We start from the raw sequence: 14,419 nt of genomic DNA, 5'->3' as shown, positions 1-14,419 counted from the left end.
AAGTTTCAGCTCGCTAACACTTTTGGTCTTAGAATAAAGTCGCTCTAAAGAAAAATCGAACTGATCTGTTTTATTTTGAACCGAAAGTTTTATTTACCAAAATAAAGACATTTTATGGTTGGCCATCAAAAGTTACCTTACCGAAATGAATATCATGAAAAAACATGCTTCCATTATTGCACAAAAGGCGTTCGAAGTTTCAACTTTGGCCTCGATTTTCTCGAAAACTATCTATCGGATGAATTATTTAATGCCACCAATAGATTCAGTTTAAATGTCCCTACAAATTCACCAAGTTTCAACTCTTTAATGAATTGTTTGAGCCTTTGGCAGCATTCTGTGCCTTTGCATTTACAGATTTAACCAGAAAATTGGTTTATTTACCAACAAATGGGTTGAGATGAGTTTGTTTTGTTGAATAACATGTTGCTCGTATATTTACAACCCCAGAAATCATGACTCAAATGCATTAATGAAAATTTATCGAATTGATTTGACTTATTAGTTAGTATAGAATTAAATTTGTGCAAGAATGATGATTGTGGGTGATGCCATTCTCGAAATATTGAGTCTCAAATTTCTAAGTCCAATGACCAAAATCAGGAAAACTGTTGAAAAATTCAAAAAAGTATTCAATCTATGATTTGAGCATAGCGTTTTTATGGACAAGTTTCAAGTTTCAGCTTGCTAACTCTTACGGTCGCAGAAAGTGATCGGTTTGACTGAAAATCGGGCTAATCTATTTTACAGAAAAAGTTAAGTTCTATTTCTCAAAATAAGACTATTTTCTGGTTGATCATCAATATTTACATCAGTGAAATGCAGTTTCATGAAAAAATCTGCTTCCATTATTGTACAAAAAGCGATCGAGGTTTCAACTTTGACCTCGATTATCTCGAAAACTATTGATCAGACAAAATTTTAAATCGCAATAATTGACTCAGTTCTCAAGTCCCTACAAGCCAACAGAGTCTAAATCGCAAGAATTTAATTTTTACCCATTTTTGCCCATTTTTGTCACTTGTGTCTAAATGTTACAATCATGTTAATTGTGTCTTTTTATTAACAACCACACAAGATGGCAGGATTTTAATCAAAGTTAAATTACTGAAACCTAACCCTGACACTCAAAAATTGTCAAATAAAATTGTATTCCTTCAGCCAAAGTTAATTCATTGATTGATGAAAGTTTAATGTTTTTTAATGCTTATTTTTAAACGAAACCTTGACTTGATTAGCTTCTGTCAGTTCACAATTCAATTGATTCTCTGCGTAAAAACCGTTTTTTTTCATTCTTTTCCGTAAACTTAATCAAATAAGTGAAACAATTCAAGCAATCCAAGCAATATTAAGTTAACATAACCTTGTCTAACAAGTAAACAAAGCAGATATCAAATGAATAATAGGTTATAAATAAACTCCTTTATTCGCTAATTGTCAATAGCTTTGAGTTGTTCAAAAATAAAATCAAGAATTGATGAAATTACAACAATACAGAGTTTTAATCATGAAGATAGAATGCGATTTGATTTAATCGTCAAGAGAGGGCAGCGTTTATCAATTGAGATTTTCCAGACACTTGGTGATTTAGGTTCACCGTTAGCCCAATATTCAACCCAATGTTGACAGTTACATTTTAGTAAATTATAATATACTGGTTTGTTTTTGAACATCATTAAACTTTCTCGAGATGTGTTGACAGCGCCGGTTCGCCCCAAGGAACCAGGACCTTCATTGAAACACCAAGACTCTTGATTTCGCGATACATATTTATCCCGAGTATCCTCTACAATGTAACCTCTGCTCTGTCGTTTATTGGCAACAATATGTATCATACTGTTTGGTCCAGTTGCCAAAAGGTTATGGTATGGAAGCAAAAAGTAGTGTCGACAACTAATCATGTCACCGGCCTCCATTTTAAGATCTCCGATGTATGTTAAACATTCTAAAGATAGCAAATTAGATCGTTAATTGTCAGTTAATAAGTTACTGGATACTCTTCTCTCTCTCTCTTGTTATCTTTATTAAATTTACCAGCACAAACACAATACTGGCGACTACGAAAATATAATAATTGAACTTACTTTTAAAGATACACTTTTGTCTTGGCTTGCTCAGTGATAATGGGAAACAATTAGAAATGATTACCAAACAAATCAACAATGTGCATAAATCGTTTTGTTTTGGAAACATTTTCAGATTTTCTGGTCAAAATTTGATGCCTGTTACAAGGTTGAAGACTGTGAATTATGTGATCTTGAAACATGGAAAAGTAAATTGCTTAGATTAATCAAACTATTATCTAAGTCTCTAGCATTCAATTGGATGAAAAAGGAGCTGATTTAGCCTCAATTACACATATTATCAGCTATAAGAAATTTTGAGCTCAAGTGCTCATTTTATTTACTCATCTTTTATCTGGTACCAATTCCTTACTTGGAACTATGAAATTAAAAACTGCCATTTTCATGAGTTTATTTGATACAGGGTCTAAGTTAATTCAGGTGGCTCTTGATTTATACAGTCAATTGCTGTCAAACTAAATGATAGCTTTAATATCTTATTTCAATATTTTCTTATTGAGATTATGATCTTAATTTTTACGCGTAAGCTTCTGACTTTGCATAAAATGAGTCAATTTAACTTATTAATCAACGTGAAAGAAATTATCGACAAGCAGTGATATTAAACCACATGATTGTTGGTTTATAAATTGTAGACAATTTAGTATTAAAAACCTCAAGTTGATTATGGTAATCATTTAAAATTTTGAAATCTAAATTTTCTGCTTAGAGTTATTCAAATAAATGCGCCAAATATGTGCAGTTAGTAACCTGCTTAGTTTGTTTGATACATCAAAATAAACATCAATGTTTTGCTTTCAATCTCTTTATTGTTAAATAGTTTAATGTTAAAGTTAATTATTATTTTAGTTAATACTTTATTACTTATGTTTTTTTAAAGCACTTATCATGGAATATTTATCGAATCGTTTGAATATCTCAATATTAAAAGAGGTTGCTCGCAATGAACTAAGGACGTATTTGCAGCAATTCAAGGGAACTAAAGTAAGAAACTCATTTCATCTATCTCATTTAATTGCTTTTTAAAGGGTGTAATTATTATTAATATATATTTTTGCATTACAATTTTACAATAGGCCATTATTTGGGATGACAAATTACTTTCTAGTATAGAGCTTGTCGCTGATTTTACTTTCCTAAAGCAATGCGGTGTAACCAAGATGCGGCATCTAAGATCTGAAAAGCTACCACAAATCGAAGCTGATTACTTGATCTATTTCCTTCGTTCTAAAGCATCTTTAATGAAAATTGTTGCTGATAATTTACAGGGTGAAACTCGTGAAACGTTTAACAAAGAGATTCATATACTTTTAATGCCTTACAAGAGTTGGCTTTGCGAAAAGAAACTCCAGGATTATGGAATTTTACCATTGATAACTAGTATTAATGAATATCCAATAGAAATACTTCCACTGGACACTGATGTCATTTCTATGCAGCTGGTCGATTGTTGTAAGGAGCTTCTGATTGAAAAGGACCATTCTTGTTTATTACATGTTGCCCGTGCTATCATGACAATTCAATCATTGTTCGGTATTATTGGAAATGTGTATGGACAAGGTCCTTGGTCTCAAAGAGTCTTTGATTTGATGACCAAGTTAAGTAAAGAAATGTCGCTTAAAGAGTCTCAAGTGGTTCCACAGATTCACAGTCTCCTATTAATTGATAGATCTGTTGATTTTGTTACACCTTTAATGAGCCAAATGACCTTCGAAGGGCTGCTTGACGAAATATTTGGTATAAACAATGGAATTATCAAAATTCCATCTGATAAACTTAATAAAACCAATGAAAGTGGATCTATTCGAACCAATACCGCTGATGGTGTTGACCCTCCTACTGAGGTTAAATTATTCCGTTTAAACTCGACTGATCTTATTTACAGTAAAATAAGAGATAAAACTTTTTACGATGTAGGACCAATCATTAGAGACAATACGAAAAAGTTGTCCGTCTTAATCGATGAGAGGCATGAGGCAAAAAGTGTCCCAGAGATGCAGTTGTTCATGAAAAAACTTCCTTCCCTTCAAGCTGTTAAAAACAGTTTAATAAATCAAACATCTATTGCTGAAATTGTCAAAACTGTGGTGGATACTGAAGAGTTTAATCAAACTGTTGAAGCGGAACAATTGTTTGTTAATGGTGTTGATACCGATAAGGTAAATACTTATATCGAGGATTGTATTGCAAGGCAAGAACCTTTAACTAAGATACTTCGATTGATCTCTCTCCAATCTCTAACCAATAATGGCCTTAAAAACAAAAATTTCGAGTATTATGTTCGTGAAATCCTTCAAACATATCGGTACAAACATTTGGTTACTTTAAACAATTTAGAAAAAGCTGGACTTATAAAACAAAAGACCAGCTATCTCGTCAAAAGCTACAATATATTAAGGAAAACATTCCGACTTACCAAAGAGAAAAGTTCTGGTCCTGATTCTGATATAACCTACGTTTATAGTGGATACGCTCCACTTTCTGTTCGACTTGTTGAATTCATGATCTATCCTGGATGGAGGGCAATTCCTGAAGCCTTAAAATTGCTCCCAGAGCCAACAATTGAAACTAAACAAATCATTCCAACTGGACTTCGAAAGGGAAACACCAGTGATTCACCCGTTTCGGTTCCAACTCCATCCGCAGAACCAAAAGTGGTGCTTGTTTTTTTCATCGGTGGTGTTACTTTTGCCGAAATATCTGCACTTCGTTTGCTATCACAAAGAGCTGACTGTGAGTTAAGATTTTTATTTCATTATATTGTCAAAACTATAATTGCTAAATTTCTAGAAGCTGTGATCTTAATTACAATCTGTTTTTTCATTCTTTATATGCAGTAAATGTTGAATTCTTAATCGCCACAACACACATCATCAATGGAAAAACATTCATAGATTCTCTTGGAGAAAATTTCGATAAAAAGCCATCCTGTGTATGAGATGAATATTTTGTTAATTGGTTTAATTCTGTTGAATATTTTTTATAATCGATTAAAATTTAATCATTTTTTAAGCGTTGAAGATGATTGTCATAATCCTAAGAAAACCTCTGCACTTTTCAAATTTAGTTATTGCTTTACTCAAGCTAACAATTATTGATGATTAAGTACAAAAAAATTCACGAGACATTTGTTACATCCTTAACAAAATTGACGTAAAAATGTTATATCCATTAAACGATTAGATTCATGCAAGAATGAATTTTATGATTCAACTAACGTTTGCTATTTGTTTTGTTACAACCCATTCAACGTAAGCTTCAAACAATCGAGCAACAATTTTAAAAAAATTAGGAACTTATTAAATTTAATTTTATTGTTAAGTTAATAAGTAAAAACCATTTTACCGCTACATAATTGATTAAAAAACAATTGTAAATCAATTTCTTTTGAAATATTCAAGTAATCTTGATAACATTGAAAAAATAAATGTCATCTGTGGGATCAAGTTGGGAATTCCTGGTTGTTATACCTACACAGTGTTAAACAGAAAGTATTATCGTTAAAAATATTCATGGTTGATCAATTAATTAGACAACTGTTTGAATTAAGCTTTAGCAAGTCGTTCTTTAATGTCGTTCTCAAGCTTGATGACATCAGCTGAAAACTTTTCAATTCCTTCTTTCAGCTTTTCATCAGCCATTGGATCAGCCTTAAGCGCAGCATGGAAAGATTTTTCATCATAATTAGATTCACTATTGTCGTCTGGTAATTGCTTGGCCTTTTCAGGACTCAAAACTCTTTCCAATGGAACATCCTTTTCATTAGATAATTCAGCTAATAATGATGGTGAGATTGTCAACAAATCACATCCAGCTAGACACTTGATTTCACTGACGTTTCTGAAGGAAGCTCCCATAACAACTGTTTTATATCCATGTTTCTTATAATAGTTGTAAATTCGGGTAACACTTTTGACTCCGGGATCTTCGAATGGATCTTCATAAACCTTTTTGCCTGTCTTGGCGACCCACCAATCATAAATTCGACCAACAAAAGGTGAAATCAGGGTGACACCAGCTTCAGCACAAGCCACTGCTTGAGCAAAGTTGAACAACAAAGTCATGTTGCAATGAATTCCTTCTTTCTCCAATTCTCGAGCAGCCTCAACTCCTTCCCAAGTAGTGGCCAGTTTTATCAATATCCTATCACGGCTGATTCCATTAGCTTCATACAGCTTGATCAATTCATGAGCTTTCTTGATGGAACCTTCTTTATCGTAACTGAGCCTGGCGTCGACCTCAGTTGATACTCTACCTGGAATAATTTTAAGAATTTCCATACCAAACGCAACACAAAGGTAATTCATTGCTGCGGTCACATCTGAACCATTACTTTTACCATACTCGATAGCTTTATCAATTATACTTGAATACTGAGGTAACTTGGCTGCGGCCAAAATCAATGAAGGGTTAGTTGTTGCATCTGTTGGTTTATACTCCTTCATCGACTCGAAATCTCCAGTATCGGCAACAACAGTTGTATACTGTCTCAATTGTTCCAAAGTGTTAGCCATGATTAATATCTATGAAGAGTGAAACAATATTAGATATTTCAAATTAGCAGAGCACTGAATATAAGTAACTATAGGGCAAGGTGAACGTTGAAAGTTGATTATGTTAGATTTGGGTAACTGTGAAAAATTGGTGAGCTTCAAATCAAATTGAAATCAACTCAACACGTCAAGCTTCACAATTGATCAAATCTCTAATGTTGTAAAGATATATATAGTTGACAACAGGAAGCAACAACAACAACAACCGATTTCCAAACGATTGTTTTCAAACGAAAAACAGTTTTAAATTTATGCACAATAAAACAGCTGATAATTGAGATTATAATCAAACAAGGACATCATCTAATTAAGAAATTGGGATCAAGCTTTTGAGTAGTCGTCAAGTTCAATGAGAAAACAATTGTATTAAATTGTATTTCCAGTCAAGGGTAAAGTTGAAAGAATTGGTGTCTATCGTTTGTCAAAAATAGATACAATGTGTTTTTAAATTGGTACTTACTTTGCTTAATTTATTTTTTTGGTAGCAGCCAATATAAATTTGCAATAGACGAAAAATAATGAGGAAATAACACCCAGTAAAAAGTACTTTTTCCCTATTCAATATGAACAAGTAATAGAGCTGGAATTCACGGAAACAGGGTGAACAAATGACGTTGATTAAACTTGTAGTAAGAAGATCAGCAAAGAAACTATACACTGACGGAAGATTTTCAACTCTGCTTGCTCTTAACAAGACTTAATGAAGACCTGCTATAAATCACATGCAGATAAATCTTTTACAACTTCTATTATCCAATATTACCTCCCCTGACTGTTGCTTGAGTTATCCTTTTATGATAATTGTCAGTGTCTAAATTATTGATAATTTCAAGGTTATCATTATACAGCTGTAATAACATGGAGCTAATAGATGTAATACTTGCAAATTTGTTTCTAGAAAGATATTGAAATGTAATAAGAAATATGAGATATCAATAATAGATCTCGAAGGATAATAATCTTCGATTCGCATTTCTTCTCTAGACTGTGTCAATGATGATCTTTTTATGAGTTGATTGTTTAAACAAAAGCAAATTAAAAATTAATTGAATATTTCGATATAAATGAATGATCGTGAAATTAAATTGTACAATACTATTCATCAGTTGATTTCAAGTTACACCAGCTTTAAATAACCGCATTTTTTCAAAAGGAATAAAATATCGCCAAATTTAGTTCAATTAATGTTATATTTATAATTGTATACACATTCCAGAAGTGGTTGATTTATGTGCAAAGAACAAATATGCTGAAAGAGGCTAGTTAGCGTAAAAATGAACAGACAGGTGATTGATTGTATACATATAAATTGATTATAATGAAAAGATCAACGAAAATCGCAAATAAAAAACGTCAAATAGGAAGACAATTCTTCTTTCACAAGTCCATCATTTCATTTGAATCCATAATACAGGCATCTACCACATCGACATCGACTTCCAGTGGTTCATAATTTTGTTTTGGTGTGATGATTTTATCCGTCTTTTCTTTCTCTTCCTCCTCATCTTTTTTATATACATTTAGTGGAGGGGGAAGCAGTCCAATAGGGGGTTGCCAAAGTACGACAGATTTGGTGGCTTTGTTTAATTCGTCTTGGAAAAGTCTTTCAATACGGTCATTACGAGCAGAAAGCGCTTCTTTAATCTCATCAGAAAGTACAATGGTAGACTTGTTGGAGACTTCATAATCAGTTTCCAATTCATCGTCTTCCTCTACCTTAGTTGGAGAGCTTGGACTTACTGGTTCAGAATTACTGATACTCATTTGATTAAACTTAGCTGTAACTTTATCCTCACTAATATATTGCTTAGTAGGCGGTTGTCCAATAATTTCATCGTCATCATCGGAACTGTTACGACGTTTTAAATGAAGATTAGAAGTACAAGTTCCGGTTCCTGATGAAAGCTTATTTAAAAGCTCCCATTCTGTCGCTGTTTGTGAAGTGCAAGGATCAGGAGCGCAAATTTCATCTGAACAAAATGCAAGAAAAAATAACATGGAATGAGAATCAAGAAAAGTAAAATTTACTAAAAAATGAACCAGATTTAGAAGTCACACTTACTGAAAACAGATGGTCCGGCTGTGAATCTCATCACAAAAGGTTGAGGTGATAAAGGATTCAAATTGGCAGGGTTTGGTTGGATTTGTGATTGAGCCCAGGGCATATTGGTAGGCACAGTGTGGGACCAGAAGTTATTAAAGTTGTCCATCATGTTATTTACAGTATTTATATTGGGTGAACCAGTAGAAACACCAGCTCCGAGAGGATTGAAATTGAGATTATAATTAGGACTGTATCCAAGAGAATTGATTATACTGGCTGGTGATCTATAATCACTGAAATATTAAAAACGATGAGTTAATAATGAGAATCCAATTACAAATTAGTAAAAGCAAAAATTCTTACCTTGATGATAAATTAATTTGTCTGTCTGAATTTGGCATAAACATCATTTCTTCCAAGTCTGATAAATCTACATTAAAAGTAAGGGAGACACAAGCAAGGTTTCAAGACTGTATTGAATGGTCAATACTAGGAAATAGTGGACAGCGATTTAAGAAACGAGCAAAAAACAATAGCAATTAATTCAATAAACAATAAGATGAAATAATAAACATGAACGATTCAGCTTCAACATCAAAACTCAAATGAGAGTGGTGTCCTCTATAGATATTTCTAGAAACTTCTCACTCTTGGTCATGTGACCTAGTTTCACATTGTTTACAATTTGTTGAAACATGCTTTTATAGTAAATATTGTTAGACTATAATGTTGATTGAAATGGTTTAAAAAGTTAATTTTCATTTTTTTGTTGATTTCGATTCACTCAATATTGGCTTTATGAGGCCAATCACCAGCATTTTACACGCAATTAGTTTAGTTAAACTGTGCCCAAAGTTTTACAGTGCAATGGCAAAACAAACAGTAAAAGAGGATATCTTAAATATGCCGGAGCTTAAATTACTCTCTGATCTATTTAGTCAGCGTGGTTATCTCTTAAGATTAGCTGGTGGTGCAGTTCGGGATATCTTATTGAATATACAGCCAAATGATTACGATTTAGCTTCAGATGCTACTCCAGACAAAATGATTGAGATATTATCTAATAAAGAAAATATTAGATTGATAACTACTCCATCAGGAGAAAGACATGGAACTGTTGCTGCTTTGATTAATGGATCTAAAATGTTTGAAATTACTACTTTAAGAATTGACAAGATAACCGATGGAAGACATGCTGAAGTCGAGTTTATTCAAGATTGGAAGCTTGATGCGTTGCGACGTGATTTTACTATAAATTCAATTTTTATGGAATTAGATGGATCGATTATCGATTATTTTAATGGTCAGAAAGACTTATCTGACGGAGTTATTCGATTTGTTGGTAATCCAGTGGAAAGAATTAAGGAAGACTATCTCAGAATTATGAGATATTTTCGGTTTTATTCTAGGTTTGGTCACCAGGATCATGAAAAAGAAACAGTTAAAGCTTTGGCGGATAATATTGATGGACTGTCATCAATAAGTGGTGAACGAATATGGTCTGAAATGAAGAAAACGCTCGTTCAACGTAATTGTGATAAAGTTATTCCCTTGTTATTTGATATTAACGTTGCATCTTACATGGGATTTTATACCGAAACAAAACCTATGGATTTGGAAGAATTTTTTAAAGTACATAAAAATGTCTGGTCAATGTCAACCTCTTTTGAGCCGATAACTCTGTTTTCCAGTTTAATCAGGTCACCAGAGGAACAAGTTAGTTTAATTTCTCGCTTAAAGATGTCTAATTTTGAAAAAGAGACTAGTTTTCATATAATCACCAACAGAAATGACGAATACAATCTCAGTTTACACAATTTGAAAAAACAGCTGGTACTAACTTCAAAATCAAACCAAAAAGTATACCATCGTTATATCCTTGAATTACTTAAGTATAAAGGATTGCAAGAAATTTATAATGATTTAGCTGATTGGAATATTCCTACATTTCCATTGCGAGGCGATAAAATCGGACCGAAAATGAAGAGGCGCCAATTGATAAGTCAAGTTATGTCAGAGCTTAAAAGTATTTGGGCTGACAATCAATTCGAGATGACGGAACAGGAGTTAATCAATGAGATGAATAGATTGATTGAAAAATACAATTCTATCAACTAGAAGTTGACAGCTGGCAGTTTTACATAGACTCGCTGTCACCCTCAAAATGTTTAATCCTTTCATGTTTTTCAGATCAAATTTGACTCATAGTTCAAAAAGATTATTAAATTATTTTGTTCAGAGGTTATTTTTGATTATTTTGCCGTAAAAAGATGCATTGAATTATGGTGGGAATAACAACATCAACACGATAACTCAACATAGTAATTCAATACTGTTCATGTTTATCAATTATTAACTTTTACATTTCATTTATGAATACCATTTCCTATCCTATGCATAAGTCAGATCAAGTTTTATTGAACTCAAGCCTTTGACCATGATTAACATTTTCAAACCAATAATTCGATTACCTTGAAATATTATTATTTACCGATTATCTTACTAGAAACCAATTTCAAAACCTTTTATTATTAAGAGATTATCAAAATAATAACTTGAAACAACTCAAAATGCATTAGCTTACATTGAAAGCTTTCCTATTATGTTTATTTTGCAAAAAGGTAAGAGGTTAGGTTGGGTTAGGCTTTCCTATTATGCAAAGAGGTAAGATACATTCGAAAGTTCATTCGCTGCAATATTTATTTCTGGGTTATGAATTCAGAGTCTTACATATGCGAATATTAATATAAATAAATTGCTTGACTTTTACTGTCATTTTTTATGGCACAAAGATCAGATTTCCTCAGGTTGAGGTAAACAATTTAATTTTTAATACATTGTGTGTGTTTAAAGGGAGGTTTGATGAAGCTTTCAGTTCTGTCTAGTGATCAAACGATGATCCCACCTTTGAACGCTTCTGTAAGTTAGATCATCGTAAATTATTTAAATAAATTGAGTAATTCAAGCAAATTGAACTTGTTCTTTAAACAGTTGGAATCACTTTTCTCTTACTCTTAACTATCAATTGGCACTTTCTGCAGATCATGATAATTTGCGATTGATTTTATTTTGAATTCTTTATCTTTCTGAAATCAAGCAGACTAGATGCAAATTAGGTGAAACTGTATTTTTTCATTTTACTTGTAAATTCTGAACAATTAGATCGCGTGTTATATCATAAAACAAGCTTTTGTTTTTTTTACCTACATTTGGTTTCTGTTATAATATGAATGCAAAACGGCACTTGAGTCACGGATGTTGATAACCTGTGTTTGTTCAGAAATGAATTTCATCACTTACCTCGAGGTAACCTTTGAGAATTTGTTAATTTATTTCGTTGATTCTAGATTAATCACGAAAATTCGTGTTCAATTTTTTCTAATGCTTTTATTTATCGAAAGATGTCACTAACAAGTTTTGTTAAACCTTGCTAGCTTGTGATAGCTTTAAGCCTAACAAGAAATCTTATTGTTGTTGTTCTCAAGATTAGATTTGATTTGTAATTGTTTCTCTTTAATATCTTTCAATTTTATTTATCGCAACTGACCTTTATTTAACTTTACGTGAAAATGGCTTTAATGGGATTTGGTGATTTCAACGATATGTTTGGGTAAGTGGCGAACCATTGAATTAACTATTGATTATGGCTTGAGATGTGCTTCCCTGTTTCAAGCTTTGATTCAAAATTGAGCTTTTTCTTTGTTGACTTGACTTGACTCGAAAAAGATAGCACCTTTGGACTGATCTCTGTTTAATTTATCAATGTTTTCTCATTGATGTTTCTCTCTTTCTGACCTTGGACGGCCTTGCTTTATATTACATTCATCAGACATGTTGATAGAATGATGAACAATATTATGAGGAATATGTTTAATCCAATGCCTGATCCATTTGGTATGATGGATACAATGATGCCTGGCCTGACAAATATTGCTACTTTTCCTAATATGACTCAAGGTGGCTCATATTTTTCTTCATCTGTGATGCATATAAGCAATGATGGCTCAGGTAGACCTCAGGTTTATCAAGCTACTCAATCAGCTAGGTATGGTCCAGATGGTGTTAAGGAAACTCAAGAAACAGTCAGAGATTCTGCTTCTGGTAAGTCATTTTTTTACTCTATTTTTGTCTTAAATCTTCATCTCTTCAAGGGATACTTCTCAGAGCTTCTAAGTATCTAGTTAGCATATAAACATAATCATCTATATTTATAATTTAAGGATAAATTTTATGTTTCACAGCTACAGATCTTACTGATTTTTCCAGAAAATCGATATGGTAATTAGAAACTTGAAGCCTCACAATCTCCATAGTAACGCGTTTCAACAATTTCAAATTGCAGACAAAATTTGTTTTGCTATTTAATGTAAATTTTTCAATTTTTAATTGATAAATCAACAATTTATTACCTTCAACTCCAGCTCGAAGGCTAAATCTAAGACTGTCTCCTTGTTTATACAACTTTACTGCTGTATTTGACTCACAAATCAGTTTATCTTTTCGACTATCTTATGGCACATTTTTCATCACGTATTAAATCTCTTGTTCTTTTTAAATTAACTCTTTCTTGTTTCTTTCTTTCCTCTTAGGCTTACAAAAAATGGCTATTGGTCATCACATTAATGATCGAGGACATGTTATGGAGAAGAGTAAGAACTGGTACACGGGAGAGGAAGAAGAGAAAGACGAATTCATTAATCTTGATGAAGAAGAAGGTCAAGCATTTGAAGATGAATGGAAAACTCGAATGGGATCTGCATATGCACAACGTCGAGGTTATCATGCTGATCGAGCTTTAACTTCAAGTCAGGGTTCAGCTCCTCTTGCTATTACTGCTGGACCATCTACATCAGGAGAATCCAGTAGCTCACATTATTATCCTCAACAGCAACATCAAAGCCGACACTTGCATGGTGTTCAGCTTCCTCATCAACACCACCACCACCACCACCAGCGGACCAATAATCATCACCAATATCGAGGTGAAATGAATGCAACAAATTCCAGATGTGATCCTGACATTGAGATAATTAGTGCTCCAAGTCGAGTTCAACATCACCATCAATCTGCTGCTGGTTCATCTCCTCAAACTTCCAATCGACACAGAGTCTCTGCTAAACAACGAAGTAAAAAAGATAAAAAACCATACAAAAGGTCAAGTAACAAAAACAACAATGAGCAACAGCACTAGTTTCATTGAAAAAAAGAAAATATTAAATCTCAAGATTGTAAACAGAACCTGAATTGATCGGGATGGCTCTTTTAGTTTGGGTATTCGTAAAAAAGTGTTTCCAATCAAAGCGCTTCGTCTTATTGACGTAAAAAAGTGAAATTTGAGGCTTATCGTTCTCAATTTGACATACACACCGGTTGTTCAAACTTGGTAACATCATTCTACTTTATCAATTGTCTTTTCCTCTTTCTCTTATCTTGATTTTCTTCGGTATTTAAAAAATAAAATCTTATGTCTCAACAAATATCTTCACTTCATTTTTGTCAATGGTACTGATGTAGTTTGGTAGTCAAACAAAATTTTACATAAAATAAAACCGACAAATATTTCTAACAAAGTAAAATAGCGCTCATGCAATTGAATGCTTTTAATTAACAGCGTGCAACTGAAAAACCACGAATCTAGTAGAATAAATAACAAAACCTATTGACACGAAAACAAATCAATGACATAAATAGTCAATGAACAATTTATTACTCGAGAAATGTATTATGTGAAATAAAAG

General features: G+C 32.7%; 6 protein-coding genes across 6 annotated transcripts; 3 read left to right on the top strand and 3 right to left on the bottom strand.

Annotated features, from left to right (window-relative positions):
* Positions 1-1,400: 1,400 nt before the first annotated feature.
* LOC107360276 (uncharacterized) lies at positions 1,401-2,242 on the bottom strand. Its single transcript, XM_015926900.3, has 2 exons — positions 2,085-2,242; positions 1,401-1,945 (listed from the first exon to the last, which is right to left on the bottom strand). The coding sequence occupies exons 1-2, from the start codon at positions 2,191-2,193 to the stop codon at positions 1,506-1,508; spliced, it is 549 nt and encodes a 182-aa protein (XP_015782386.2). The 5' UTR covers positions 2,194-2,242; the 3' UTR covers positions 1,401-1,505.
* A 637-nt stretch (positions 2,243-2,879) lies between these two features.
* Positions 2,880-5,297, top strand: LOC107360650 (vacuolar protein sorting-associated protein 33A). Its single transcript, XM_015927354.3, has 3 exons — positions 2,880-3,068; positions 3,161-4,817; positions 4,922-5,297. The coding sequence occupies exons 1-3, from the start codon at positions 2,973-2,975 to the stop codon at positions 5,020-5,022; spliced, it is 1,854 nt and encodes a 617-aa protein (XP_015782840.1). The 5' UTR covers positions 2,880-2,972; the 3' UTR covers positions 5,023-5,297.
* A 75-nt stretch (positions 5,298-5,372) lies between these two features.
* On the bottom strand, positions 5,373-7,329 carry Taldo (transaldolase). Its single transcript, XM_015927355.3, has 2 exons — positions 7,098-7,329; positions 5,373-6,607 (listed from the first exon to the last, which is right to left on the bottom strand). Exon 2 carries the CDS (start codon positions 6,596-6,598, stop codon positions 5,630-5,632), a length of 969 nt encoding a protein of 322 aa, XP_015782841.2. The 5' UTR covers positions 6,599-6,607; positions 7,098-7,329; the 3' UTR covers positions 5,373-5,629.
* Positions 7,330-7,808: 479 nt separating this feature from the next.
* On the bottom strand, positions 7,809-9,275 carry LOC107360774 (uncharacterized). The gene is made up of 3 exons (XM_015927496.3): positions 9,045-9,275; positions 8,700-8,974; positions 7,809-8,607 (listed from the first exon to the last, which is right to left on the bottom strand). Exons 1-3 carry the CDS (start codon positions 9,089-9,091, stop codon positions 8,015-8,017), a joined length of 915 nt encoding a protein of 304 aa, XP_015782982.1. The 5' UTR covers positions 9,092-9,275; the 3' UTR covers positions 7,809-8,014.
* Positions 9,276-9,344: 69 nt separating this feature from the next.
* LOC107360773 (CCA tRNA nucleotidyltransferase 1, mitochondrial) lies at positions 9,345-10,921 on the top strand. Its single transcript, XM_015927495.3, has one exon. It carries the CDS (start codon positions 9,480-9,482, stop codon positions 10,797-10,799), a length of 1,320 nt encoding a protein of 439 aa, XP_015782981.2. The 5' UTR covers positions 9,345-9,479; the 3' UTR covers positions 10,800-10,921.
* A 1,241-nt stretch (positions 10,922-12,162) lies between these two features.
* On the top strand, positions 12,163-14,158 carry LOC107360806 (myeloid leukemia factor). Its single transcript, XM_015927527.3, has 3 exons — positions 12,163-12,291; positions 12,511-12,782; positions 13,271-14,158. The coding sequence occupies exons 1-3, from the start codon at positions 12,251-12,253 to the stop codon at positions 13,870-13,872; spliced, it is 915 nt and encodes a 304-aa protein (XP_015783013.2). The 5' UTR covers positions 12,163-12,250; the 3' UTR covers positions 13,873-14,158.
* Positions 14,159-14,419: the final 261 nt, after the last annotated feature.

The sequence above is a fragment of the Tetranychus urticae genome, chromosome 2 (assembly GCF_039701765.1).
Source record: "Tetranychus urticae isolate SD_2017Ah chromosome 2, NJAU_TeUrti_SD_1.0, whole genome shotgun sequence".
Classification (NCBI taxonomy): domain Eukaryota; kingdom Metazoa; phylum Arthropoda; class Arachnida; order Trombidiformes; family Tetranychidae; genus Tetranychus; species Tetranychus urticae.
The sequence above is the reverse complement of the archived record's forward strand: the minus strand, read 5'-3'. Positions and strand labels throughout refer to the sequence as shown.

Bases quoted from the DNA above. Each gene is read 5' to 3' on its own strand.
- LOC107360276 (XM_015926900.3), bottom strand. From the start codon at position 2,193: ATGTTTCCAAAACAAAACGATTTATGCACATTGTTGATTTGTTTGGTA. The intron at 1,946-2,084 runs GTAAGTTCAATT...TGCTATCTTTAG, and splicing joins ACAAAAGTGTATCTTTAAAA to AATGTTTAACATACATCGGA.
- LOC107360650 (XM_015927354.3), top strand. From the start codon at position 2,973: ATGGAATATTTATCGAATCGTTTGAATATCTCAATATTAAAAGAGGTT. The intron at 3,069-3,160 runs GTAAGAAACTCA...ATTTTACAATAG, and splicing joins AGCAATTCAAGGGAACTAAA to GCCATTATTTGGGATGACAA. The intron at 4,818-4,921 runs GTGAGTTAAGAT...CTTTATATGCAG, and splicing joins GCTATCACAAAGAGCTGACT to TAAATGTTGAATTCTTAATC.
- Taldo (XM_015927355.3), bottom strand. From the start codon at position 6,598: ATGGCTAACACTTTGGAACAATTGAGACAGTATACAACTGTTGTTGCC.
- LOC107360774 (XM_015927496.3), bottom strand. From the start codon at position 9,091: ATGATGTTTATGCCAAATTCAGACAGACAAATTAATTTATCATCAAG. The intron at 8,975-9,044 runs GTAAGAATTTTT...TTAATATTTCAG, and splicing joins CAAATTAATTTATCATCAAG to TGATTATAGATCACCAGCCA. The intron at 8,608-8,699 runs GTAAGTGTGACT...CATTTTGTTCAG, and splicing joins AGCCGGACCATCTGTTTTCA to ATGAAATTTGCGCTCCTGAT.
- LOC107360773 (XM_015927495.3), top strand. From the start codon at position 9,480: ATGAGGCCAATCACCAGCATTTTACACGCAATTAGTTTAGTTAAACTG.
- LOC107360806 (XM_015927527.3), top strand. From the start codon at position 12,251: ATGGCTTTAATGGGATTTGGTGATTTCAACGATATGTTTGG. The intron at 12,292-12,510 runs GTAAGTGGCGAA...TACATTCATCAG, and splicing joins GATTTCAACGATATGTTTGG to ACATGTTGATAGAATGATGA. The intron at 12,783-13,270 runs GTAAGTCATTTT...CTTTCCTCTTAG, and splicing joins AGTCAGAGATTCTGCTTCTG to GCTTACAAAAAATGGCTATT.